At 41.4% G+C, this 25,599-nt stretch overlaps 1 protein-coding gene across 5 annotated transcripts in view; it reads left to right on the top strand.

The window, feature by feature from the left end:
• The window catches only part of CSMD3 (CUB and Sushi multiple domains 3), a 3,270,409-nt gene that overhangs the window by 2,562,339 nt on the left and 682,471 nt on the right, over positions 1–25,599 (top strand). For all 5 annotated transcript variants that reach the window (XM_069621531.1, XM_069621530.1, XM_069621528.1 and 2 more), the window contains one exon: positions 706–824. In XM_069621531.1, coding sequence (XP_069477632.1) covers positions 706–824 — 119 coding nt within the window. The remainder of the gene's footprint in view (positions 1–705; positions 825–25,599) is intronic.

Below are 25,599 nucleotides of genomic sequence, written 5' to 3'. Positions count from 1 at the left end.
ATCCACCATTCTGTTACCCAGCCTCACCCAGGCTGTCGCAGGAAATCCCTGGCTTTTGCATGTGTCTTCATCCGGTAGGGTAGCTCAAGGGCAACATGCTCACCTTCGAAGCAAGACGACACGGAGCAACACAGGTTAGATCCCTGGGTCCGCACTTACGATCTGCTGGGTATTAAGCACATTATAAATAACCTATCATATCCTTCTCCCCAAACATCTGCACTGTTTAACAATAGACCCCTCATACCGCCCCCAATGAGGCCCACATACACCTGCACCGTTTGTCCTGCTGTCAAGTAGGTCCAGTGTGATGCCTGCATAGACTCGTGTGCTGCTAGTTTGGGACGCGGGTCTGTGGCCCCCACTCTGTCTCCTTGATGTGCAGTGTTACCTATGGACAAAGTTGTCTGTGCAGCCTATTTTATGGGTGGCACAGGAGATTTGACAAAACAACCTAAAAGGTTTCGTTCAAGGCAATCGAAGTGCTCAATTAATACCTATTCATTCTTACACAATGGTTCCACATATTCTGGACTGTTTGCATGTGTGTCTGGTGTTATTCTTCTTGTTTCTGGAAATTAAACGATTTCCTCCTAGAAGCTGTTCACCATGTGTTGGTCAGTAAGAACTTGTTAATGTCTACATAAATAATGTCAAACTTCGTGATTTCTTGGTTTGTGATTTTAAGATAATTCTATTTCAAAGCAATAGGGCTGGATTCATGCTCAGAACCACAAACCCCAAGCAGTGGAATTAAAATTGGCGACAGATACATGGTTGGCGATGTTGTATCATTCCAGTGTGATCAAGGATACTCTCTTCAGGTGAGTGACCACTCCACAGAAGTCCTGCAGTGCATGCTTTATGAAATTATAGAGTAAAAGCCTCTTCATTTGAGTCAACAAAGTGCATGATTGTCTTCCCTGATAATGTCCAAAGATTGACGATGATGTGCATTACGATGATTGATACATGTAAACGATTATATTTGAAACGTTTCTGTTATATTGTCTTGTTACCTGTTCAAATTGTACAGTGGCTCTGTCAAACATTTATTGGCAACGTGTGTGCGTCTAATTACATACATACATATTTTACAATTACCTTCCTCTATACGAATCTTTGCAAAGCAATGCATTTCATTATTTGCTGCTGGACTTATTGGTTCAGCACGTCTTTCGTCATGGTAAATAAACTCCAGCATGAAAAGAATGTTATGAAGAGTCTAGAGCAAGTAACCTGAAACTTCTCTTGAAGATATTGTGAACTATATATGGAATAAAACATATGAATTCATTCATTCATTCATTCATTCATTCATTCATCCATTCATTCAAATACCAGCAGTGGTTTGTTGCTTCATTCATGACAAATGAACAGATACTTGGTTACTGTACAAGTGAAGTGTCTTTGACAGTTGTAACATGTATTGTTAGTGCCTATGTTTAATGTAAACTTACAGCGATATATTACTTCACAAGTCCTGCTGTGGCGGCCCTTTAATGTTGGTTAAGTTGCTCAACCCAGAGGCAGAGCAGTTTTTGGGTGGCTTGTAACTTGGGTGGCGCTGTTCAAAGAATTTGTGTGACACTTTGCAAAGAAAGTATTTGGCAACCTTTGAACGATTTTGCAAAGTTGCATGCAGTTTCATAAAGGGGGTTGGGTGGAATGTTATAGCTGGGTGCCAAACCTTTAGAAATCTGGATAGACTTACATTTAAAAAAGAAATGTGGCTCATGTCTACAGTCCAAACGCCTAGATGGATTTGCACCAAATGTGTGCGAGCAGCAGCAGCCCAGTCTCAAAAGAGTGTTTTTGCAAATTTGGTGAAAATCAGTCCAATAGATTTGTTTTTAAATGGCAAAAAAGTAGGTCCAAAAAATGGAGTGATATCTGTGTCCGGTCCGCTGACTCACTTTCTGGTTTGGTGTCCGCGAACTCATCTGGGACAATCAGGGAATCGTGTAACATTCGCTGACATTGTACATGATTGCTGATTTGCCAAATAAAACTGTGAGGTGTGTGAATACCTATGAAACAGAGACTATGTTGGATTTGCAAACTGTGTCCATAGTCTGCGGACATCATGGTAAAAACACATTTAAAAACACAGCATTACAATTGTCAAACTAATAGAACAATCTCTGGGGAGGTGAGTGGTGATGAGGATGGGATGGGATATGTCCAAAAATCAGGTGTTTTTTCGTCTCCGAAGTCTGCAAACATCTCAAAAATGTGTGGACCGCCATGCAATTTCTGTATTATAGGGTCGGAGAAGAGCAGTTTTTGGATCACTTATGACTTTGAGACCGTTCAATTTTGCAATGTATTTTTAGACCCACTTCAAATGCTGTTGCAAAGGTTGGTGCCAATTGGCCAACAGGGGGCAAAATTAGAGGGGGGGTCCCAAAATGTTGAACGCCATATACATGTGGTGCTGTTTGACCGATCTACGCACAAGATTGCAAAAATATTTGAGACCCAACTTTGAATATTTGTACAAAGTCTGAACGGATTTTGTCAAGTGGGGGCTAAGTTATATCTATATCCTTAGTACCTAGAGGGGGCAACATTAGAGGTGAGGTCCAAACATTTGTAGATAGTTTATAACTTTGGTGCCATTTACGAATCTGCACAAAAGTTTGTACCCAACTTTACATGTTTGTACAGAGTCTGAATGGATTTTGTCAAGTAAGGGATATGTTATATCCATATCCTTTGTACCTAAATTTTGACACTTAAAAAAACATCTGAAAGCATGGTTTTGTAAATGTGTCTATATTAAATTCTTTGAAAAGTCTCATAATATAGGTACAAAAAACAGTGATATATCTTTGGTGACTAATGTATAGCCTGTGGCCATGCCCCAGACAATTATGCCTCTGCCATGGCCACCAGAGACTGTTAATGGGGTTAGAATGGGCATGGCCACCAGGGACTGGCTATGTGGTAAAGTTTTTGAAATTGAGATAGGTTTGAAGGTAAAAAAAAAAAAAAACTGTTTGCAGCTAAAGTCCAGAGTGCTGGTTGGGATTGGAGACAACCTGCATGAGGAACAACAGCACTGACCTGGTCATTGTGGTCATAGGCTGTGGAACAGGGTGAACAAAGTTAAGGTGGCTTTAGCTGAATTTCAGAGTTTTAGTTGTGTTAAGTTCTCACCTTAACGTCTATGCAACTAAAGTTTATCCATGAATTTCAAGGATTTCTTTTTTTTATGATGTTTTGCTCACCTTAACTTCCCTACAACTAAAATGTTTTTCGTGAATTTCAAGGGTTTTATCATTCCATAGATTTTTTCCGACATGGCAAGTGGCCACAGCCTACTGCCATGCCCATTGTATATTTTAGAACACTTCCAGATCACTAACCCTGGCCTTTCCCTACTGTCCATTTTAGAACACTACCAGACCACCAGCCATGGCCTTTGCCCACTGTCCATTTTAGAACACTACCAGACCACCAGCCTTGGCCTTTGCCCACTGTCCATTTTAGAACATACCAGTCCGCTAGCCTTTGGCCATGGCTTTTGGGCATGGACAATCCACATTTTAAAACACTTAAAAAACATCACCCAAAGTCGTTCATCAATACCACACTTATTCCAACCTGTTTTGACAGTGGTATTGTTATGTATAAAATATTGCAGGCTTTGCAAACTCACAATGATTTCAGTCAATATGCAGTGAGATGAAATCATTTGTGAGGATAACACACTATGGTTAAGAAGCGTTCTACAATCGCCTTGTTTTATGAATGGTTTCTTGGTGGATGTTGTGATACATCGCACAACGCCAACTAACCACAAGAATAACATATGCGCAGGTAATTCTGCTCCCATAGCAAAAATGAAAAGCTGGGACCCATGAATATATGAACAGTAAATGAACATATATTTTAAAGTGAAATGCACAAATGTAGTTCAATTGAACTTCTCTTTAAAAGAAAGTGTGCAAGACAAAAGAGCATTGGACTTTTAACCTGAAAAAAACCTGAGAGAGGAAATTTTCAAATAAATGTGCTGGCAAAGTATAAAACTATAAAAGATGATCAACTTTCTAAACCTAGACATCTGGGGAAAATAACTGCACCAGTGTCCAGGATTGAAAACTCTCTTGCCACATTATGGCCAAATGGTCATGATTTACTTGCCCTCTCATCATTTCCCCGCCTCACCCTCATGCCTGGCTTTCAACAATACTCTGCTTTATAAAGATAACTTGAAAAGTACACATACCACAGTCTCATTCAAATATATAAATCCTTATAAACTGTGTTAAGCAAAATGTGTACAATTGTGGCATTACTACCCCATCTTCACTGTGAGACTAGAAATACCAGAAGGCAATTCAGTGAAAGGTAGACAAATGGTCCCTGAGTCAAAACATTGAATGATTGACAGCAGTATGGTTTTAAGAAAATGTGGACACTGTGTGTTATGAGATATGTTGTAACTAGGAAAAAGCGACAGCATTCATGACTGTGGACTGTCTCAAAACCATGTAGTAACCTGGACCAACCCTGCTTAGCTTCAAACAGAGGATGCCTTCAGGCCACGTTGCTCTAAGTGGTCTTGTAAGGGGGGCTGATTTATTAGCAAACATGTTCTGAGGGGGCTGGCCCCATCCCCAATGTGAAGCTAAGCAGGGGCAGTCCTGGTTACTGAATTTATGGGAATCCCAATGTAGCTTTAGACATTTATTTTTTTGATAACTTCCAATGTTTTTAGTCAATACACAGTGAGATTACATTATTTGAAGAGGATCAAACTCTTTGCTTGAGCAGCATGCTACAAGCTTGTTTTATTGCGGTTTCTTGGTGACTGGTGTGATATATCACACAACCCCAACTAACCTCATATTAGCAGCACGGAAAAGGGAAAAAATGACCAGCTGCAAGAATAACATATGCCCATTCCATAGCAAAAATCCAAAGCTGCTGCAAATGAATAGATGCACAGTAAGTGAACATATATTTTAAAGTGGAATATACAAATGTAGTTCAATTGACCTTTTGTTTACAGGAAAGTGCAAAATAACATTGGAATAAAACAAGAAAAGTAATGAACATCAGAAAAATAACCAGAGAGGGGGTACCTCCCAGTAAATATGCTGGCAAACTATAAAAGATACTCACCTTTTAAACCCAGCAATCTGTCCTGAAATATTCCCTGAAAAACAAAATCCCAATACGAAACAAGTGCTTGTGGTCTTGTGGGTAAGCGTCTGCACTGGGAACGTGATAACCTGAGTAAACTCCTGGTAGCCAAATACTTGAGCAACCTTGTCAACCTCCAAAAGAATTTAAAAAATAAGGTGTTGCGTCCTCCTTCTAAAAATGTTACACTGTCCATCCACTTGTGTCCTTTACTTGTGCCCTGAAAAGCAGCAACATTCAAGGTTAAATAACTACACAAGGTTCCAGGTTTGAAAAATGTCTTGCATATCATCAGCAAATACTCATGACTTCCTTGCCATATAATAATTTCCCCTCCTCACCCCCATGTCTGGATTTCAGCAATACTCTGCTTTATAAAGAAAACTTGAAAAGTACACATACCATAGTGCCACTTAAATATATAAATTCTTATAGAACTTTGTTTGGCAAAACGTGTCCAATTGTGGCATTATTCCCTGATCTTTACTGTGAGTCTACAAATAACAGAATGCAATTCAGCAAAAGGCAAACAAATTGTTACAAGTGCAAAACCTTCAAGAACTGACAATAACATGGTTTTAAAAAAAGAATGTGGATGCTGTGTGCTATGAGATATTTAAAACTAAGAAAACTCACAGTATTCGGGTCTTTGGGCTGTCTCCAATCCATGCAGTAATGGGGAGCAAGCTTGCTTAGTTTTAAAGTGAGGAAGAATCCAGCCACCTTAGGCAATGTTGCTCTAAGTGGTCTTGTATGGTGCGCTAATTTGTTAGGCATCATTCCCTTAGGGGGCTGACTACGTACTCGCTTTGAAGCTAAGCAGTATGGGGAAACCCACTGTAGCTGTAAATATATCTGTTTTTTTTATTATTGACTGGAAGACTACAAGTACCAGAATGCAATTCAGCAAAAGGCAAAAAAAATGTCTGAGTGTAAAACATTCAAAGGCTGACAGTAGCACGGTTTGAAAAGATTTGCATGCCCATTCTGTCACCCATCCATGCAGTAACCGGGTCTGACCATGCTTAGCTTCAAGGCATACCTGAACCTGCTTAGCTTCAAAGCAAGGAAAGGACTGACTCATTTCACAAAATCGCCTGTGGGTTCTGGCCCCTTGCTCGGTTTGCAGCTAAGCAGCATTTGTCCTGGTTAATACATGTATGGGAGTGGATGGCAATAGAGTCTCTGGCCACGGCAAGTGATTTTTCACCCCAACTTCACTATACCTATACAAATAACTTTTCAAAATAAATAAAACACAAACACCCCAAAATCTATAGCTATGGGCACAGAACAACTCATAACCGTGGCTATCTGTAGTCCTGTAAAGCCATATATATGTTGTGATTATCGGAAAAATGGCTGAAAGAAAATGTGACCCTGCCCCACCATGCCCTCACCGAGTACCCCCCTCATCTGTGCCAGCTCCCCCACAACCTAGATAGCACCCTCACCTCCCCTGTCCTCTCCCTTCCTCCACAACACGTGCTGTTTATGTGATGCAGTTTGCTTTGAGATGTAGGCTATTCGACGCTACAGAAATCTTTGTGTTGCAAACTCAGTCCCTAGACCCCCTCCAACTTCCACATTTCACTTGGTGCCCTCTAGCCACCCCCTCTCCCTCACTTCTAGCCTAATGGCATTTGCATAGGTTTTGACCTGCAAATACATTTTTTCCTATGTTTCATTTTCCCATATCCCCGGCTATATCCTTAACTATCTCTCATATCGAGAGAAAAACAAGATGGTGGCTGTTTCATTTTTTAAAAAAAATGTTTTAAACATGTTTGTGTAATTTACCCAAGATATAGCTATCTATTTTGAGAAGAGGGCACCCCCTTCTATGTCAAATATTTCTTTTTAAAACTACTGTATGGAATAACCCTAAACCACAATAGGATTGCAAGTTAACGCTTCGTGCCCAAGGTGTTTCGGACCTGGTCCGAATCTGTCCATGGGTTTGTTCTGTGCACTTTGGCAAATATTGACCTTGTTTGTCTATAGGAAAATGAATGGAAAGGAGGCTGCAACTTTGGAAAAACATTTTATCTACTTAATAACTTTTTTTTAAATTTTTAACAGACCTTTGCAGTCAGGAGCAGGGTGCAAGTCCCTAATCACTTTCGAAATTTCGGTCAAATCTGTTACTCGGATCAAAAGTTATTAAGAATAAAAATCGTTAAGGGTTCCTATGGGAGTCCGACTCACCTTAGTTATGGTTAAGTGGCACTAATAAAAACCTATACAGTTCACTGAAAAAACATTGTTAAAGAGATGTTACGGTTGTAAGGTAAAATCAAAAAACAAATGAAATTCACCTGTTATGGTAAGGTATGCAATCATAACTCACGTAACAACCATGCACTGCGAAAGCTAACACCCATGACTTCTAACATGACATCACAAATGGCAAATGTATTTTCCAGCATTTGTTTGAACCGCACTGACCATGGACATAGGTTGCAGTCCTTGTATGCAATATAGCATTTGTTTTCGAAAGTTTAACACCTCTCACGTTGTTCAATACCCAATCAGTATGCACATTTTTTGTTGGCGAACACCATGCTGCCCACTGATTGGTTCAGAGGCGTCCATGGACATTGAACCAGGAAGTGAGTCCGTAGATCGGACGCAGATATCACAGATTTGTTTAGATCTACTTTTTGATTATTTTTTTTTCATCTACTGGATGGATTTACACCAAATTTACAAATTACCGCTTTCAGTACCAGGTTGCCATGCCTCACGCAAGTTTGGTGCAAATCCATCCAGCAGTTTGGGCTGCAGGCATGAGCAAAATGTTTTCAGTAGATGTCTATCCATATTACAAAACCTCCTCAAACATCACAAAATCATTCCGAGTTTTGGTCTGTACTTTTTTGGAAAGTTTTGTGAGGATTCATTTTTACAACACCAAAGTTATTTCCTGCCCAAAAACTGTTCTTCCTATGGGTTGAGCAACTTAACCTTAACTAATACATACTGTAATATTTACATACGTGTCTCTCACGAAAGACTAATCATGTTCGGTTTCTGTTTGAGAGGTTATTTTTCTTAGTTTGCTAGTTAATTTGTTTCTTGGTTTGCCCAACTTTGAGTGTCCACACATTTGGGTCCAGGTTGTGAAGGGGAGGCCTCGATCATTTTACCTGGGCTTCAATAGGTTATGGGAAGAGCAGATGCTTTATTTCCACCACCCACCCTCACACACACACATAACAATGACCCTTTTTAGGGAAAATGCATAAGGGATTTTCAGGTAAGTACTATATATTAGGGTCTTCTTATTGTTTGGTTTATCATTTACCTAACCAAAGGAAACTGTTAAATTCCCATAAACAAGAAACATGGTAAAGGACAATTAGGGTTTAAAACAATACATAGAACACAATGAATATGCTTCTTTGTATATGTTGTCAATTTACAGGTTTCTGAATCTTCACCTGAAGGAATAATACAATGATAAAGTAATTTAGTCTAGTATCAAAAGAAATATGGCTATTGACCAGAGGTATTTAAACCTGGGCACACCAATTCCTTGCCAAACCTGTGAGTCTAAGCAAATCTCATATTTGGGATGTGTCCTTTTATTGCTTGACATAGCCTAAGAAGACCAAACTCTGTCCTCCCTATTCACCACAACAAGATGACTTGTGTGATACACTCCGATGGCACTACTTGAAGTATTATCCTTGTTTCAAACACATATGGATGTCCCATCCCTAGTAGTCACTGAGAACAAATATAATATGTGTATGTCATACACAATGGTCTCTCTGATTGCTTCCTCTTTCATATTATCCAAAAGGTAGTGGGCCTGATTTACAAAAGCATTTTACAGTGGATCAGGCCAGTTGAAAAACCCTTTGTAAAACAGACCTAGCATGTGTGTGTGCTGCACACCCCATCACATCTACGTATGTAACCAAGTGCCTCAAAACATGCTCAGATGTTCACCTGAACTGCAGTCACCAACAACACATGGCTAATGTGTATTTAATACTCAGGTTGATCACTGGAACTGTTTGCTACCAACAAACAGTGATATTTAAAAAATGCTATTTCAACGTTCCCTCTCTACCACTCCCTCAACTAGATCCTAATTCATTCTTCTAAATCTCATTCAAATATTGCTGGCTACCTGCTGCCTCTACCTCTACCGACCAGACTATCACCAATTCCAAACGTAGGATCCTTATATAACAAGGCATATTATATCACTTGTATAAAGGACTGAACCACCGGATCCTTCCAAACTAAACAAGTGGAAGTTTGCAAACATGAAGTCTGTCTAAATTGGAGCAAATCGGTAGTTCAGAGTTCATATGGTTCAAAGTGTCAGGCTCTAGCTTGATCATAATCATGATAAAATTAACATATCTATGTTTCATGACCTGTATATATATATATATATATATATATATATATATATATATATGTATATATGTGTAAATTAAGGTCCTACAGCTATGCAAAACTGAAGAGTGATGAATGGAAATGTTTTGAATGTCTGCTTTTAGCAATTTATACTACAGGGGGTGACATGTTCATGTGCAAATCATGTTTCAAAAATATCATAAATAGGCTGTCCTACATAAAACGCCTAAGTTACATCTCTTCTGCTCGGGAATTGCTTGAGCCTAATCATCATCTCTGAAGTGTAGGTTCTAGGTGAGGCCTGCAAGTAAAATAAGCGTGGGCCATGTCTGGCGCTGCCCGAGACACATGCAGAAACATGCAAAACAGAAGCATGGTAGATGCAAACATGTTGATTTAATCAGAATAACTGCCAGTTGCTTTGTACAACATCCCAAATCATGGATTTTCAACAAGCTGTACAATTACCAAAACGAGAAAATCATATGCAATTCAGACATCCCTGCTGAAACTATCACGTTCAAGCAAATGTCTTCTAGACAAAGCTTTTTTGTAACAATATTTGTGGAATGAACAAAAGTAAATTTAAATAACATGTTTCTTTTTTTATGGATAGATGTTTACGTTCCTAACAATTATTGTAGATCTAAAGAGGTGTGCAAGCAGACTCAAATGGGCGTTTTACAGAAACGATGTGTTTCTGTGCATTTCTCTAGCCAACACAGTCACAGAATTATTGTTCCATTGTCAATGACATACCATCATACCATTGGAGAACAAGTCCACCTTTTCTTTCCTGCCCATGGAGGTTAAAGGGGTGGACCTGCCAATCAGTTTTCTTTCTTTTTTTACTAATGTAAGTGACCAGGGCTGATTTGGTGGATGACTGGAATAAACTGTGACTTTCTCAAGTTAGTTAGTATGAATGTCTGGCTCAACCATTTCCAGAATCATACCATTATGATGAGTGTATCTCTTTGGCCATTTACCATATATGCAAGGAAAGTGTCTTGTGCAGGAAGTTGGCTTCCCATTTGGACATCCTTTCCCAGTCTTTCCTCATTAGATTGCTTCATCAGCAAGCTTGACAAAAGGAAGGAGGGGCAGGACAGCCTCCCCTATCTCAACTGAAGGCAACGGTCATATTTGGAGCACCAGCCTCAATTCTGCTGATTTAGAGACACAATATGTCAGAACATATGTTTGCCTTAATATCACAAAGACAACGTATTTACATGTTTATGAACCTGCCCAGGATGATGAGGTTTTTAAGCATGTCACTATATCTCACAAAAGACACAAAAAGCTCTGTCCGAATAGTTGGAAAGAGATTCACTGCACTATTAGGCTATTATTCATGTCCATGTAACCATCAGCACAAAGCCTTGATGACCATAGTGTGCAAGCAATGCGAATGCCATAGGACCACGATGAGTGCATGACATTACACCTAACAATGGACATGTGAACCAGTGCTCACGGCACTGAATTAATCTCCATCGCAGGGCACTTTGTCACTTCCCCCAAATGTCTCTTCTGCAAATAGGGGACAATAGCCACCAAATGTAATGTTCCATCTGGCCACCTTGTGTATGGGAGGGATTGACAGCTGGACCCGGAAAGTTGATCATTGGCTGACTACATGCATTTTATAAATGAGATTGGTTACAGTTAACAATCTATATATTGTTTCAGCTTCCCTAAAGATAGGCAGAACCATGCTGTTAGTGAGAGTTCTCATTTATATGCTAATTTCCTTCAAACTTACAGACTCCAGCTCATTTTCTGGACTTGAGGACTTTTCAATTTTAACCCTGGAGTGAGTGAGCAGAGGCGTTGCTAGTGGGTGGCTTAGGGGGCTATGGCCCCGGGTCTTTTGGCTGTAGCCCCGGAGAGAATCGAAGGGACTACAATCAAGCTATAGCTAGCCCCGTGTCCCAACAGTCCCGACATTACCGTAGCCCTGGATCTTTTCCAGACCTAGCAACACCCGTGTAAGTGAGTACTTTTTCTCACTCTCTCATGTGTTTTGACCTGATTTGGATTGTGTGTTTCCACTGTTTTGGGAGGCTGCAAACTCCATAGGCATCTACTTTGCTGGGGTGGTTACCTAGTAGTCACTTATCATACACTCTCATGTAAAATGCATATGTTACCCTCGCTACTTTAAATGTCTGGTGGCAATGGTTTGATTTTCCTACCTTTGTGCTTTCCTACAGCAGGCTGAATCCTCAGCTGCACTATAGCACCCATGGGTGACCATTTCGTCAAAATGGCCCGGTCCTCTTTTTTTGGCATTTTTTGTTCGTGAGGTCTTTCTTGGGTTTTACTCTGTGCATCGAGGCAGATGTGAGCCCTTTCTTCATTTTGCCTTTGGCAGGCTACAGCCCTGAATCCCACCTTTTGCTCCAGTATGTCTGGAAATGCAGAATGTGAGAGAGGTTCCCGGATCTCACCTGTCCTTTCTCTCTAGGAATACCTGAATGCAACCAGTGCTGATTAGCTTGCCTCCTGTCCTTTCAGGACAGCCACCCTGCTGTGTGATTGACAGCCTAGGCTTTGCATGAGTGGGAGAAACCTGCTTAAAAGGTGAGGGTTTTGGGAATAAAGGCAGAGTCGACCACTGGGAGAAACACTCAATGAAGAAACTGTGAACAAATCTTGCTGCATCCTTTTGGGCCTTTGAATTGCCCGGTGAAGCCTTGCTGCTGTGCCAAAACTCCTCTTTCAATTCAACAGAGAAGCTTCAGAAGAGACTACGGGCCTCATTACGACCCAGGCGGTAAGTTACCGCCTGGGCCGTGACTTTACCACCATGGCGTAAACTACGTTTACGCCATGGTGGTTGGCGGACTTACCGCCCCATTCCGAGGTCGGCGGGGCGGTAAGTCCCCAATCCCCATTTACCCTTCCCCATTCCCATTTTTGCCCCATAGGGCATAATGGGAGTGGGGAAGGCGTTAATTACGCCACCGTAAATTACGGTGGCGTAATTAACATCAAGTTCCCTTACCGCCATGGTTTTTTACACCCGCTAGAAGCAGGTGTAAAATCCGCCATGGCGGAAAGGGAACTCGTGATTGGCGGTAAGGGGTCGGCGCAGCTAACGCTGGCGCTAACCCCTTACCGCCAGGGTCGTAATGAGGCCCTACCTCTTCTAAGACAAACTCCACTGGACAACCTTCCCCGGCTGACTGTTCTTCTTCGGTGCTGCAAGAACCAAGTCCCAGGGGTCGAGAAATCCATAGTCAAGTGTAATGTCCAAAATCCTACTAGATGCTCCAGGAGTCTCCTAAGGACCCTCCAGAAGCAGGACGCCCAAAGCTCGAGTCCCTTCACCAGAGTGCAGGACACAAGGAGTGAAGGAAGCCAAATCAGTATCTGAAATCCGTAACGGTTCTGTTTACTAAGCACTGAAATCGTAAAGTTCTGCTGAACTGAAAAAAGAGCCGTAGCTGCCAATGACCTCCAAAATGCCGCCACAGGAGCCCTCCAGATGCCCGCCCTCTTGTCCCGATGACTGAGGCTCAGGAACACAGGGTCTGCATCGCTGCAACAGGACAGACTTGAGTTACTGACCTCTTGTCTATAAGCTGTGCTTTTCTCAGTCGAAATTTGCAGTGGCGTATCTTTAGAGCTGATTCGAACTGTGCTTTTCACAGTCTTAACAACTTTTGACTCTACAAGTGATTTTCCCATAAACTCTCTAACTTTGCACAAGACCTTTATCCAAGAAGTACCTCACCTCCATAGACAGTTCAAATTGATTTTGGCGGCCCTGGCTCCCTTCAGACTCTTCTAGCCCATTGGCTTTTATATTGTTTGTCCCTCATAGGTGGTAACTTGTTTTATACTGTTACTGCTGGTAAAGGCTTGTCTAAATTCCAGAAGATTTAGTTGTCCTCACATATCATGAGAACCTTTCCTTCCTTAAACCTTTCCTTTCTACAAACCTCAGAATCTGCAAAGTATAACTATTGTGATAAATAAATGCCATTACTGTCCTTGTGATTGAAGTCACCTCAGGATTGTGTAAGAAGCATATCCAAATATTATCCACTAACTTTTTCTAATTCTGAAAAGTGATTTTAAAGTATATTGATATTATCACATGAATTGCCTTTTTAAAGAACAATTATTTAAAATGTGATGTTAAATAAACAAATAACTATTTATAACTGAAACTTCAGGTGCATTTGTCACTTGGTTACTTGTATTTACAAATTTTTATTTGCTACAGCTCTACAGCTCACATTTACCCCACTTAAGATAGGCCTGGCTGCTCAGTTACACTACCAACTTGTATAGTGCAGACCTATACCAAAAGGTGGGTTACCTAATACCAAGCAGATAAGTGTTGTGTAGTCTCACACAGTGTTGCTACATCAATCAATTCTACATCAAAGGCTCTCAGCCTTTGCTTCTAACCTTTCCCACCTTCCTCCCTCTCAATCTGGCTTCCGTCCTAAACACTCCCCTAAAACTGCTCTCACTTATGTTCTCAACTCCCTCTTCTCTGCTCGATACTGTAAGCAATCCTCTGTCTTCATCCTCCTCAACCTCTCTGCTACCTTCAACACTTTCAATCACCCCTTACTTCTCAACAGTCTTTCTTCCTTTGGTTTCAAAGACTCTGTTCTCAACTGGCTCTCCTCCTACCTCTCCTCCCACTCTTTTGCTGTCTCTCGTGGTGGTTGTACCTCATACACTCTCCCCTTGGATTACGGCGGACTGAAATCTTATTCTTTCCCTCCAACACTCTTCCCCCTTCCTCTCCTCCACCTTTTATCCAGTTTCCCCCCTCTAATCTCCCCATCTCTTCCCACGCTCGCAACCTAGGCATTCACTTTGACTCTTCCCTCTCCTTTTCCCGCCACATTTCTCTTACTTCTTGCGTCTGTCGCTACCACCTTTTCAACATTCGTAAAATCTGCTCATCTCTCACCTTCCATGTCACTAAACTTTTGATCTCCCTCATCTTCTTTCGCCTCTTCTATTGCTCCTCTCTCCTCTTTGGACTCCCTGCATCTCATCTTGCCCACCTCAAATCCCTCTACCACTCGGCCATCCATACTCTATGTTTGCTTGCTCCTCACAACTCAATTTCCTCCTACCTTTCTTACCTTGGTTGCTTCCCTTTCACTCCCAACTTAAATTTAATTTCCTCTGTCTCGTCTTTAAATCTCTTCATGACCTCACCCCCCTTATCTCGCTTCTCTCCTTTCTTTCTACATCCCTTCCCACTCCCTTTGATCCTCTGATCTCTTCCTTCTCACCGTGCCCCCCTTCCCCATGTGCCTCTTCCCATTTCTGCTCCTTTCAACTCCCTCCCTCTCTCTATCTGCTCCATCACCACCTTTTCCTCCTTACATACTTCCTTGAAATCTCTCTTTCTACACCCCCCACCCTGATACCCTTACCCCCTCTCACTTCTCTCTCTTTTCCCACACGTCTTCCCCTACTCACCTTCCCTACCCGCTCCTTTCCCTTACCATTACCTCTCCCTCCTTACATCCTCACCCTAATGCCCTTTCTGTCTCCCCCCTCCTTCCCTTACTTACTCTCACAGGTTAATTTCTCTACCTACTATTTTATTGGCTTGATTCATGTCTTGTAAATTGCTTCTACTGTTATATTTTTCTAAGTAACTTGTTGTTATAATGTAAAGCGTTTTGGATTAAAGTGCTATATAAACACAATAAATACAAATACAAATACAATTCTTGCCTAACACATGCATGTGCCAGGCTTTTCCCCTTTCCTCTATCTCATGGTGATCTGTTTCATATGCCAATACTCTCCACTGGATATGATAGTAAGCGTGACCCAGAAGATGTGCATCCATTTTAGTTGCTCATCCCGTTCCCTAAATATGTTGGCAATGCTGCAATGATGTTCTATATTCATTACAGACAGTGGTTGAAGTGGGCAGGAGTGGATGGGAGCAGTCCTACTCTAGCTTTTTAAATTAAGTTTTACTGTTCCTATAATTCTATTTGAAAAATAAACCGTTACCGAATGTGTAGGAAGAAGATGAATCGTCCAATTCAGTGCACAGCACTGAACGTTCCCTTAAACAGTATGCACATGTGTTTGAGGGTTTTTATTGTGCATGGGAGGGGGTGTGACAATTGGGTTTGTGGAGAGCTTGGGCAGGCCAGTGGGGAACATAGTTCCACTACTTCTTTTCTTACACTTCAACCACTGATTACCACCAACTAAAAACTGCAATGCCAAGGGTGCCTTTGAAAGAACACAGCAATTAAGTGATTGAAGACAGCAAGAGCCACAGTCAGCAACTGAATGGTGAACACTTAATACCTACTCTGTGCCAACTATTGAGCAATGTTTTCCCTTTGATGTGGCCATTTTGAAAAGCCACCCAGGTAGTTTTTTACCTGTATGCTACGTCACTCAAAGTGCTGCCACTGTTGTGTTTGAGCATATTTGAATATACATGGACTGCTTTGTGATACAGAAGATGTACAGCTGGCTATGAAACTGCTCTTAACATTCCAATGATATATACATGTTTCAGCAGAAGGGACCATGGTTTATCTTCTGCCATATTTTCTTGTCCCATAGTTTGAATTCAAGGTTGCAACAATTATACAGGATATGTCTGAGGTTGAGAAAACAGAGAGGGCTGTCATACACAAAGGGAGAACATTTTCAAAGTGTATGGATTTAAAAAAAAAGCCTAAGTGGATATAACACAAGAGTACAAGGTGTCAAAGACTGTGGGACAGACTCATCCTCCAGTCTGGCTGGGTATATGTATCTGGCTCCCCATGGTAATCAGTGGGCCAACAGCAGACCCAATGCTTGATGCATAGGTTCTTAATGAATTCCATCTTGATTGTGATGATGATTTGCTTCAATTGTGGATTGGAAAACAACTAATTTGGCCAGCTGCAGTTGTTCAATTAGCTATGTAATGACACAACTGCCCCACTCTGGTTAGTCTTCAGTTTGTAGGCATTGTAGTACTCCAGAGCCTCTGTCCGGAAGAAAGGACACACACATAAACAAGTTTTCTTTCATAAAAATGATCAATTATTATATTTATAAACACAAATTTGGAAGGCAACACCATGCAAGATCACAGATCAGATTCCTCTGAAAATTGTGATTTGTGTTTGAGCCTGCTACATGTGCAGTTTGAGCGGCATGGTGAAAGGTGGTGGAGACTTTGACAGTGACATTAGTGCTTTGACAGTGACAGATTATACTCACTGTATCTGGCTCTAACATCCAGCATAGTCCTATTACAGTGCTCACAATTTGGAGCTACTTCCTCAGTTGTTGTCTCTATCAACCAGCAGAGCCACAAAACTTAATCTACAAAGTGTTACATTAGTGACTTCTTCATTCTGGTGGTTCTGCCTCAATATTTGTATACACTTCTTACCAGCAGAGCGCAAGTACTAGTACTGCACTCAAAAACTATAAGTTATTCCTCAAGTTCTTCAGCATCACCAACCAGTGGAGCCACTCTCAGAGTGATTACTGCACTCACAAGCAGGAGGTTCTAGCTCAGTTTATTTGGCTTTAGCAAGCAGATGAGTCACATAACATCCTCTTTGAGGGTTCAGCCTCTTTATTTGGTGCTACCAACCAGTGAAGGGACTATCTAAGTGTTAGTAGAGCACTCACAAGCTGAACTGTACCAACCAGTAGAGGTATTTGTGCTTGTATATACCTGTCTGCATCACCTTGACAGTTTCCAGGCTCCTCTTGCATAGTCATCTAGAAATGTTATGATGGCACAGGTCTCTGTGTTTTTCCATGATATCCATAAATAGTTCTTCATTTAGCTCTCTATTGCTGACAGAAGTCAGGCAATGCACCTTGTAAGTGCATGCTTTCCTCAATTCTCTCTTGCCAGTTCTGATCAAATGAAACCACCACCAGCAACATGATTCAGTGCTGCTAGCCAGCATAATGTGGCCATGGTCGTCAATGTGCTGGCACTTGGTCAAGTTGACATGGGTTTGGAGGAGATGGTTACCATGGCCCATCGTGAGGTAGATAAAGGTTGCCAAGAAGGAGAGTGCTCAGACATTTATTTTCAGTCAATGTCACCCCTGTAGGATGTCGTTACAATAGCTGTGAGAGTGGCATGTGATGTGCACTCCCTGTAGACATCCCTGTGCAACATCCTACAGTGGTTGTGGATTGAGGAGGTGCCCAAGGCACTTTTACCTGAGTTACACCCATAAATTGTCTCCTGACAGAGGATGAATAGTACATCACCTGCCTTGCCCTTTTCAGTCACACTCTCTGGAAAGCTGAAGTAGGCCCACACCCATGACCATATGGGTGGTGATGTCATGTGTAGAAATACCTTCTGGTCTAACATCACACATTTGAGGAAAACCTAAAAACACCTGATCCCTCTCCACACCAGACAATGATGCAGTGGACCCAATGCCCGCCCCTGAGCCATCTGTTAGGGGACCATCTCCAGTTCCTCTTCCTGATGCACATTGACCAACTGCAGCACACAACCTCCTCTTATTTTCCTTTTTACCCTCTTCCTGCACCCCTGTGTCTACTGCTCCATGATACCCTGGGGTATCTTCTCTTCTCCACCAAATCCAAGGTCCAGGTACCAACACACATGTTAATCCTTGAATTACTCTGCAGACAGCACATCATCTAAGGATTGCTAGCCACATCCTCGTCCTCAATCACCATTTCCACTACCTCAACTACAATCACCTCCCCTCAATCGCCATTCATTCCGCCTCAACCACCGTCTCTCCCCCTCACCTGCCATTAACCTCTCCTCAGCAACCATGTTCCTCTCCTCAACCACTGTCTACCGTCCTCAACAATTCTCTTGCCCTCCTAAACCACTGTCTTTCCATCCTAACATCAACACATCCACCATAACTCTCCTCCTCAAGGTTTATTGCAAACTATGACACAGAGAATGAGGAGTTTTACAGAATGTCACCTTTTATTCCTGCTACTCCCTCCAAATAAAAGCACATGATGCCTCTGTTTTCAATGTGCACACTCCAAATGTACCTAAAGTGACTAAGGTATAAACATTCAGTGGAGGTTGAACCTGGACAGACATTTTGATTTTCCTGCGGTGCACATTTTGGGAAATTCAAGCACACCTAGAAAAGAGTTTGTAATTGTTTCAGAAATCAATAATGATTCTTCATCCCCCTGCGTGCCCATCACACACCACCTCTGACAATACACCTACTAGGAACAGGTCTGTTTGATTTCTGAGTGAGTAGATATTAATTTGTTATTTTATATTGTTTTATGCTAGATGTCTTCATAATCATAAGTGTTGTACAAGCATTGAGTATGAATACCCCATTTAAAAATCCCTGATTTATTGACCTCAGAAGCTCTGAGTTGGCACCAGCATGGCAATTGAACTTGCATATCTGAGTTGAGTGCTTAACTCATGATTTATCACCCAGACATGTGAGAGTACGAGTAAAGAATACATTTTCCACTCACAGCTCTATAATGGTTGCATAGATCAAAGTGAAGGTCGACTTGGTCTGGTCGTAACTAGACCAGAAATGTGCTGTTTCATTAAATTAGAAATAGTTTGGGGTGATATCCAAAATATTGGTAGTGAGAGTTTGGAACATGTTATTCTGTATTTACTGATTTCCTTAAGATACATGTTACAAATCTGTTAATTTTCACAATCTGAAAAACCGTAGGCATTTTATTGTTATGAAAACGAATTATCTTGGGTGATAGCAAGGGTGATTTTCAGTACACAAAGTCATCATTCGCACTGATTGCTCTGGTCTGGGGACTCGAAAATCGACCTTAGACACTGATATCTACAAGAACTGAAGTGGCGCACAAAGTGCGGGCGATATCAAGTGTGCGATAACAAGTGCGATTTTCAAGTGCAAACAGTCTCGCAGTCTGAGGAGTAGCGTTTCAGCGAGAACTAAGGAAGCCCTACCCTCCAGCGGTATAATTTGGACATGTGAAGTAAATGCTAATTTGAATGGAAGTAAGGGAAAATAATCTGCACTGAATATGCCGGCCGAAGCATAAGAAAGGCACTTGTAATTTACACACTAGGAAAGTAGGGAAGGGAGCCAATACAGAAGTTTCTGGGGGGCTGAAAAGGAGGTTAACAGCAAGTCCAATCAGTTGGACACCAATGTAATTGGGATAAAGACTGACTATGTTGGAGCAGTAGAAAACAAGTCAGGTGATGCCCCATTGGTAAAACTTTGCGACAGATCACAGTCAATAATATTTGAAACCTCCTCATGTAACACACAATCTTCGAAAGCAGAACAGGCGGATATACAAACTGTACTGCTCAGTAACTGCTTGTCTGACACTCCGGAAAGTTTTGCTGATAGACTCAGGGCCAGTATAGATGATTAGAACAATAGAAGCATGTCTTCACGTAATATGGCAATAGATACCATACAGTTTGCAGTACAAATAAAATATTATTAAAACTATGTAAGGAGCAATGCTATTAAGGATTGGAAAAAAACACACGATAGGCCGAAATCGGTCAGCGTGGACGCAAGCCCAGTATCGATATGTAATGATGGGTTGGGGGTCCCGTTAAGTTTGGGAACAGGGGACAGTGACCCAAAATACCATAATGCCAACAATGAGGCAAAGAAGCCTTCCGATGTTGAGGATGCATTTGAGAGTAGGCATACTGAACATGATGATGACATGGAAGACACGGAGAAGAGGAAGTGTTTAAACAAGAGTACATGTTATGAACTCGAATAAGAAAGCACACAAGAAACCATCTACATATGGAAGCAATGAGATAAAAGAGGCAACACAAAATACCCCCCAGATTACTAAGGAAGCAAAGAAAAAAGCAAATAGATGACAAAAGAGAGAAAGTCAAAAAGATGCAGTGCTAGCAAGCTGGCAATTGAAACTTCAAGCTGGAATAAAGTTATTGATGATGGATCTAAAATGGACAACATTTTCAATGACGTGCAAAAAACATCACAAACGGACAGATGCTGGTCCCACAGAATGATAGGATAGTAATGGACAGATCTGCATCATGCAAAGCAACAAGGTTTGGAAGAAGGGAACCAGCTGAGGACATAGAACTTGTGCAGGCATGTAGAATTGCAAGTACTAGATAGGAACATGTTCACTAAAAGTAGACTGTTCCCTGCTAAAGATGACTTGCAGTTAAATTGCTCCCAATCCTTTACACCTATATATATATATATATATATTACATGGCCACGGTAGTGGCCATGTAGTTATGGTTAAGTTGCTGTTTCCATAGGAAGAGCACTTTTTGGGTGGTTTATAACTTCGCTCTCCCTGGACGGATCCTCACCAAACCTTGCGAAAAAAGTAGTTGGGTCACTCTGAATTTTTTTGCAAAGTTTGGTGAGGATTCGTCCAGGGGGGGAAAAGTTATAGGGGGGGTCCCAAAACTTTTTTTTTTCCCATAGACTGAATAGGAAAAAACTTTGCGCACGGCTACAGCCCGAACCGCTGGACGGATTTACACCAAATTTGCGGCAGGAGTGGCGGCCTGGTCCCAAAAGTGTGCTTTTGTAAATTTGGTGTAAATCTGTCCAGTAGTTTTTTTAAAAATGACCAAAATGTAAGGCAAAAAATTAGTGATATCTGTGTTCGCTTCGTGGACGGACTTCCCTGTTTGCTTTCCGGACAGCACCCCGATTGGCCCATGGGCTTGCGTCATGTCCGCGGACATGCGACGTGTTCGCTGATTGGACGACGAGGGGCGTGGAGCACGTCAGATTTTCTGTGGCGCCCACCATCTTGTATTCGCAGTCGACCGCCTACAGCGCAGTGAAACGTGGATAAAAAATTGTATTTAGTGCCGTGTGTTGGTGTGTAAGAGTGTTTGGGGAGGGTTGGGGAGTATGAGATAGGTTCAATGCTTTGTTTTTTTATGTGCTAGACCTTTTTGTTGCGTTCGATTTGTCCGCGGAGAACACAGCTGTTCTGACATTTTGTAAATAAACTAAATGGTGGGGTGTTTAACGGAGTATGTGTCATTTTTGTTCGCAAGGAAGGTAAAAATGAGCCATGAACACTCGCGGTGTACTTAATTGTTCGTAAATACACAAACTGGGGGTGTCCTCAGGACGCTGTCCGTATTGTAATCTGTCTAGTTGAATGTGTTCTAAGAACACTCGCAGTGTCCCGAAATGGTTGCAATTACACAAAATGGGGGTGTTCTGAGAACGTTGTTTGTATTGTTCGTTGTCAGGGTGAAAGTGTTTTAAGAGCACTGCTTTTGTTCGCTAATAGTACAATTTCCTAGGGGCGTCAGCCGACTTTTTGTCCACTAAAGAAACGATAAATCTGGCTGGTGTGCGTCGACATTATGTGATAATCCTATGACTGGCGCTATTGACCTGGCTGACTTGCTTTTGCGACACTAAATCATATCTCCCGCCCCTAAGCCTGATATTATCAAAGCATTCATATTCCCCGCCTTTCTCCGTGACGTTACAGGGTGCGTAATGAAACTCGCCCAGTCGTCTCCAGTACTACGCGACTTTACACAGAACCCGGAAGACAACACACATTATGTCACAACACAGCGCGCCACAATTCAGAATATGAAACTGTGATTTAAAAGCAAAGAGCAAGATTGTAAATGTTGTAAAGTACATTTAGTTGACATCAAATGTTTAGAGAATATTCAGCAATTTGCATTTGTCTTTGTTGTCCATCCGCAAAAGTTCATGTTGAGACACGCGATGTTCCTTTGCGGTACAGAGAGTGTTAGATCAGGTTACAACTCAGTGCGCCACAATTCGGAATATGAAACTGTGGTTTAAAAGTAAACAGCAGGATTGTACATTTGGTAAAGTACATTTATTTCACATGAAATGTTTAGTGAATATTCAGGGATTTGCTATTGTCTCTGCTGTCGATCAGCAAAAGTTTATTTGGAGCCACGTGTTGTTCCTTTGCGGTAGATAGGCTGTTGGTTTATGATAAAAGCAGTAAATGGTCTCTCGGAAGGTTGCTCCAACAACAAGCCATTAGACCACCATATTGGTTGGTATGTTGTTTGTAGCCGCTAGTACTGCGTAAGGGCATATTGGTCCTTGGCGATTGTCCCATAAAATGGTGAGGGTCATGAAGTTGCATATTTGGACTTGCACCTGGCAGTTGAAGACCCCATCCGCTGGAGTCTGTAAATCGTGACATAGACAAAATGGGGCCACGTACCTGTTTTAAAAAATATAAATTAGTCTCACCAGCCGATCTTCATTAAAAATCATCATTTTATTTATTAGGGCGTGAAACTATTTGCTATCGAAGATAGTGCAACAGAGTATGTTAATAATAAAATAATAATATTTTCCCATTCATATAGCGCTAAGAACTGTGAGGTATGTAAGCGGTGCTTATTATTAACCACAGTGTTTGGTGCTCATTTATCGACCACGAAGGATGAAAGGCTGAGTTTCGCCTTGCTGGGATTCGAACTTGCGTTAGCAAGCTGTGCACGGATGTCAAAGCGAGCGCTGTACTCGCTGTGCCACTTGACAGGCTACAGTGAAGTGGCACAGCGAGTAGAGCGCTTGACCGCCTATAGACCGGTTAAATTATTTATATTAACCCACTCTGTGTCGTCTGCCTTTTTCAGAGCCCTCTAAACAACAGGGGATCAATTCGGCGGTGATAGTGCACGGTAGAAAACATTATGCCACTTTCAACGAACAAGTTCAACTTCAGCGGTCGTTAATGCTACGCTATTGTAATTATATTTGGTATAAAGTAATCTAAAGGGTTACTTACAGTACAATTGCAACTTCCATTGTCTACGAGTGGTGCAGTCCCAAAATACGACTCCGCGTGTGCCAACGATCTTTCGCATAGTGATATAATATGTAAAAGTGGTTTTGTTTCAGAAATGTCATCTTTATCTTCTCTTACGTTTTAGCAACACTCCTTCAAGAGAAGTCTTTCATCACAATCTCTGTCTGTCAAGGTCAAAACACAATACAACCTTATAGTCTGCTTCGTGAGCTTCTCCGGGGCCCGAGAAAAAAATGGAAGTAGCTGTCCTTCACTGTGAACGAGCATAAATTCTTACTTTGCAACATTCTGTGTAAAGCCATCTGTAGAAGTTGGTTTTTGCACGCCATGTTTGTATATTGTTTGCGTGATATTAAAAAAAGTTTGTTTAAAGGACGTTATGGTTCAGCCGAAAGACCCCTGAAAATAGCAAGTTATGGTAAGCTATGAAAAATAACTCGCGCCAACACCATGCACTGCTAAGACTAACACCCAGGACATCAAAGATGACATCGCAAATGTCATTGATGAAATCACTGATGACATCACATGTGTATGTACTTTTCATGGAATTTGTGTACTAGGGATTTTTATTATAATGTTCCGAAAAAAGTGTCAAGGATATTGCAATAAATATCATACCTTTATTAGTGCTTTGAACGATGCATTTATATCAATAAATAGCATTGTATTATGGGATTCTATGTAGTATACTGAGCTACTAATGGAGAAAGATAGTATTGTGTGCAGAGTACAAGATAAAAGTATAATATTTGTAATGTTAATATGTAGAATAATGAAATGATAATTGTCCTGAAATGTTTGAAAATTCACAAAATGGGGGTGTTCTGAGGACGTTATTCGTATTGTGTGATTGCTTAGCTGTAGGCAATGAGGGAATTGTACAGAGAGTAAAGTGGACGCCCAGAGACGTACAGAGAGTAAAGTGGACAGGGCGTGGTAAATCCGGGTTTTTCCAGGAAATCCAACATGGAAAGAAGACTGTACGGATCAGCCAATCAGATGTCGAGGTTGTGGATTTGTGTTGAAAGAGACTGTGTGTGGTGAAGATGGCAGAAGTGGAGAAAGTCAGGGTGTTGGTGCTCGGAGATATGTTTGTGCATGGTTTACAGTAGTACGCTGAATGCAGGAATGTTGCAAAGAACTTTGATGTGAAAGGAGTGGAGGTGGTGTGGAGCACTGTGCCTGATTGCAATGTACAGGGAATTGTACAAGTTTGTGCGGATATGGCCACGATGAACAGTCCGCATGTGGTAGTTTTGCACCATAGTGCTTTCCATTTGGGCAACGTCAGTGCCCCTACTTTGTTGGCTGATTTGGAACGCTTGGTTCAAGCCGTAATGAAGATCCTTCCAAATGCGAAAGTAATTTTTTCTGGATTACTACCTAGGGCAATATGGGACAATAGTTCAGTTTTTTTGTCCTCAGCAAAACATTGCTAGGTGTGTCATCAACCGAGGCATGTGTGCCTTCATGCTTAGAGCTGGTATGTTCTTCTGTAACAATGAGAATATTGATGCCAGTAATGCTGTTAATTTTAAAGAAGATGGCATTTGTTTATCTTTTACCGGAAATGCCTTTCTATTTTGGAATGTAAGGGTTGCTTTGGAGAAGGTTATGTGAAGATTTTAGGAGTAAAGTAAGAAAAAAAAACAAGAAAAAAAATATAAAATAACAGGTGTCTATCAAGCATCTGTAAAAAAAAAATACGGCTCTTTTCAGAGCCAACTTCAAAGGGGAAATGGGGCACACTATTTAAATTTACTTTCACCACGCTCAGATTTTCGATGTGTCCGCGGATATGGCGGTAGTCCGCGGACATGTAAATCACTACGAGGGGGTTAGTATGTTCTATGTTACATGTCAGGGATATTATGGTTAAGTTGTGCTACTAAAAACCTATGAAATTCAGTGAAAAAACTTTTTAAAGGGACGTTATGGTTCCAAGTAAAACCGAAAAACCCTTGAAATTCGCCAGTTATGGTAACATAAGCAACCATAACTCACGCCACTGTGCACTGCTAACACTAACACCCAGGACATCAAAGATGACATCACAAATGTCATTGATGACATAACTGATGACATCACATGGCTGGCTCTCCCTTTTTATCCTTTACTGACATATCGAAGCCACATAGTTTTCTACAGTAACAGTCGGGAAGTAAAAATTGAAAAGGTACTATATTTGTAGACTTGGGGTCCTGTCACATCATATGAAACATGTACATAGCGGAAGATACAGGATTGAAAGAG

The sequence above is a fragment of the Ambystoma mexicanum genome, chromosome 5q (genome assembly GCF_040938575.1).
Source record: "Ambystoma mexicanum isolate Mex_15411 chromosome 5q, UKY_AmexF1_1, whole genome shotgun sequence".
Taxonomy (NCBI): Eukaryota; Metazoa; Chordata; class Amphibia; order Caudata; family Ambystomatidae; genus Ambystoma; species Ambystoma mexicanum.
The sequence above is the reverse complement of the archived record's forward strand: the minus strand, read 5'-3'. Positions and strand labels throughout refer to the sequence as shown.